General features: G+C 30.9%; 1 protein-coding gene across 1 annotated transcript; it reads right to left on the reverse strand.

The window, feature by feature from the left end:
- Positions 1 to 2,382: 2,382 nt before the first annotated feature.
- Positions 2,383 to 2,946, reverse strand: LOC136085288 (uncharacterized). Its single transcript, XM_065806579.1, has one exon. The coding sequence runs from the start codon at positions 2,944 to 2,946 to the stop codon at positions 2,383 to 2,385; it is 564 nt and encodes a 187-aa protein (XP_065662651.1).
- Positions 2,947 to 3,925: the final 979 nt, after the last annotated feature.

The following is a 3,925-nucleotide window of genomic DNA, read 5'->3' on the forward strand; positions in this document are numbered from 1 at the left end:
TTACTTTACCTGTTACTCGGTTGCTGCAATCAAAAACTATTGATGTCTTAGACGGTTTGCACCTTATTACAGCTCTTAAAAATACATTTGTCTCCATCAGAAATGATATAGATGTTTTTCAAAATAGCTGCTACGAAGTATCATGTTTGCTTTCAAGTAAAGCTGACATTTTGGTTTCGAAACCAAGAACCTGTTCTATTCAAAAAAATCATCTAATGTTCCATCAGAGTCTGTTTTAGAATACTTCAAAAGAGCTGTTACTATCCCTCTTATAGATCATGTATCTATATCTATATCTACAAGATTTAAACCAGAAACTGTAGCTGCATATAAAGGGTTAGCAATTATTCTGTTTATCATGATTTCTTTTCTTAAAAGACCCAAAACCCAATTTTGTTGGAGCATGGCCTACTTTATTTATACGGCCGGATATTTTGCATTTTGAAGAAAAAAATAGAAGGCCAGTTTTCTCGAAAAGTGTTTTTAAAGAAGCAGCTTTGAAAGTTTAAAAAGATGGTTAACAAATGTTGCGTTGTAAATTGTTGTTCAAATTATCATAATTATGGTGAAGTATCTACAGTAGTGTTTTCGTTTCCAAAAAATGAAGAGTTAAAAAAAAATTGGATTAAATTTGTAAATAGAAAAGATTAGACACCTACTAATTCTTCTGTTATATGCATCAAACACTTTGAAAAAAATATTTTCAGAAAGGTAACACGAATCAACGTTTTAGATTAATAAAAAAACTAAAGCCTATTCCAACTAATTTTGATTGCACAAATTTGACTGAAGAAGGTTCATCACAACTTGTAAAATCTTCTAATTCGTTAAGAAAATCACCAACTAAAAGAATATTTCAGCCAGATCAATATGAACAGTTTTTATTGAATGATTTGATTAGTAGCTTTGACGATATTACTGAAAGTCTTGCTCCAGATGGTTTTTCATTCTTGAAGTATCATGATCATGTAATTTTTTATAAATTGAGTCATAGAGCTTTATCTATTCCAGAAGTTACAGAGTGCATTCGTGTAAACAATGAGATGCATGTTAAATTATTTTACAAAGGTTTACCTCTGCCATTATCTCAGTCAAGGAAGAGATTGTCGTTTATCTTGTAAAAGTATGCTTCATAATTTTCCTACCTACATTAAATCACAAGCCGAACAATTTTCATTTGTATTGATATGAAAATATATGAAAAAAACTATTTATTCAGCCAATAATATAAAATATTCACTGATATTACGATATACTTCTATGCAGTCATACCAACTTTTGTGCGAAGAATTACCTTTACCATCATTATCATTACTTAAAAAAATAACTAGTTGAAATATTGATGCTCTAAGTTGTGCAAAACGTTTAAAATTAGAAGGTAAGATATCTCAAGACATTTGCTTGACTTTTGATGAAATGTACTTGCAAAAATGTGAAGAGTATTTTGCTGGAGAGATGATTGGTAGTGATGAGTCTGAAGAAATGTATAAGGGAATAGTTTGTTTTATGATAGTTGACCTGAAACAAAACATTCCATATATGATTAAAACGTCTCCTGAAACGTTTCCTATTTTAGCTGAATGTGAATTTAATGTTAGAGTTATTGTGTGTGACAACCATTCCTCTAATGTTTCTGGTTTTAAAAAAATTCTTTGTGCCTCGAATTAACAAGCCAAAGATTTGTTTTTTATTTACAATCTAAAAAAAATTTACCTTTGTTTTGATGTTGTACATCTTATTAAAAACATCAGAAATAATTTGTTAAATTGCAAAAGATTTTTATTTCCAGATTTTAACTTTAATAGATTTAAAGATCCTATAACTGTATGTGGGGGAGAAATTAAATGGAGCATCTTCCATAATATTTATGAAAAAGACCTCGCTCTTGATGCTGGCTTGCGTAAAGCACCCAAAATAACAATGAAAGTATTACATCCTGGCAATTGTAAACAAAATGTTTCTTTAGCACTTGCAATTTTTGATGAAACTACATCTGCAGCGATTCACTCATATTTTCCTGATCTTAAAAGTAGTGCAGCTTTTCTTACATTATTTAACAAGTGGTGGGTTTTATCAAATTCTAAATGTCAATATTCAACATGTAATATTTTAGATAATGCAGTCGTTTCTGGTGATAAAAAACCTGAATTTCTTAGGGAAATGGCACATTGGATTGAAGCTTGGCAATCACAAAAGATACCAAACTATGAGAAGTTTACTTTAAGTGTTCAGACAGCTGCAGCACTAATAAGAACACTTAATAACGGGTGATGCGGAAGTTATCGGACAAAATAAAAACGTCAATAACTTATTTATTAATAAAAAAACAAACTACTGTTATATTTTTTTTAAATAAAGCATGTATGTTTCAATAAAAATATATTATTTTTTATATGAAAAAACACCACCATCTGCAATTGATCTCAATTTTGCTCTGACGCCTTTCATATGCGACTGTAAAAAGTTTAAATCAATTTCTTGTAGTTTTAGTTTAATGCGATCAATCAAAACTTGCTCTGTTGAAGCTTGCCAATCTCCTTCGTAAACCTTCTGTGCCAAATGTCCCCCAAAATTTTCAATTGGTCGTGCTTGAGGCACATTTGGAGGATTGGATTCTTTATCAACGTAATAGACATATTGGTCCATCCAATTTAGAGAATTTTTAGAATAATAAGAACTTGCTAAATCTGGCCAAAATAAATAGTTAAAGTCTCCATGATACTTGTGAATAAATGGAAGAAGTCGTTTTTCTACACATTCATTAATATAGATTGATGAATTGATCGCTACAGCCTTGGAAGTGCGAAACAATGGCTCGGACATACCACGGTCAGATATGGCTATCCACATTAATAATTTTTTTGGAAATTTCTCTTTTCCTATAAAACGAACACTTTCTGGGCATGTCTTTTTGTTGTTTGTGTAGTATTCAGAATTTCCAGGCATGTTGTCCCCTGCAAAACAAAATTATTTGTCGTCATCGATGACTAGAAGCGATTTTGTGTTATAGAGTTGGTTAACTAGTTTCCTGCTTCTTTTCTTTGCCTTTATTTGTTGTTCTATAGTGTATTTTGGAGTTTTTTCACGTTTTCTATATTTAATATTCATTTTTTTTAACTGACGACCAATTGTCGATTGATTTACACCGAATTTAATACCTATTATTCTCTGACTGACCCCTTTTCGATTGTTGACAAGTCTCGTTAATTCGGCTTTCTTTTCTCTAGTCCAGGATGTCGGACGACCAGGGTGCTTTCTATTAGAAAACGATTGAACAGTTTCAGGTCTTTTTAGGTTATCATATATTGTACTTCGAGCAAATCTATCCTTTTCAAAACGATTTACGATTTTTTTTTTTGTGTGTTATTTACAAAAAACATTTTTAGTCGCTTTCGAAAAGATTCTCGTTCAGCTGCATTTAACCTCATTTTACCACAAAAACTGATTATTATGCTCAAATAATAATTAGATTTTGTGATAAAATCAAAGATAAGCTACAAAGACTAATTATTATGCTCAAATAATGAAATTTGGATTTGTCCGATAAATTCCGCATCACCCGTTTAGTCATGCTTTATTGATCGAGGACTTACTTAATGATGGATATCACTTTGTTTTAACTGCGAGATTTCAAAGTGACCCATTTGAAAGGAGATTTGGACAATATAGACAAATGAGCGGTGGAAGATTTTTGGTGGGTTTAAAAGATGTCACTATTTCTGAAAAAATATTGAAAATCAAAAGTATAGTTAAAGAAAGTATTAACTTTGATGGTAGTTTAAAAATGTCTCTTGAGTCAGAAAATAATTTAACAGATTTGAAAAACTTTCTTCTTGATATTGATAAAGCTGAGTGTACTCCAGAAATCATGACACTTGCACCAGAAAGTAGGGAAGTAGGTGCTCATATTGCTGGATATATAGCA

The sequence above is a fragment of the Hydra vulgaris genome, chromosome 09 (genome assembly GCF_038396675.1).
Source record: "Hydra vulgaris chromosome 09, alternate assembly HydraT2T_AEP".
Lineage (NCBI taxonomy): Eukaryota > Metazoa > Cnidaria > Hydrozoa > Anthoathecata > Hydridae > Hydra > Hydra vulgaris.

Bases quoted from the DNA above. Each gene is read 5' to 3' on its own strand.
- LOC136085288 (XM_065806579.1), bottom strand. From the start codon at position 2,946: ATGCCTGGAAATTCTGAATACTACACAAACAACAAAAAGACATGCCCA.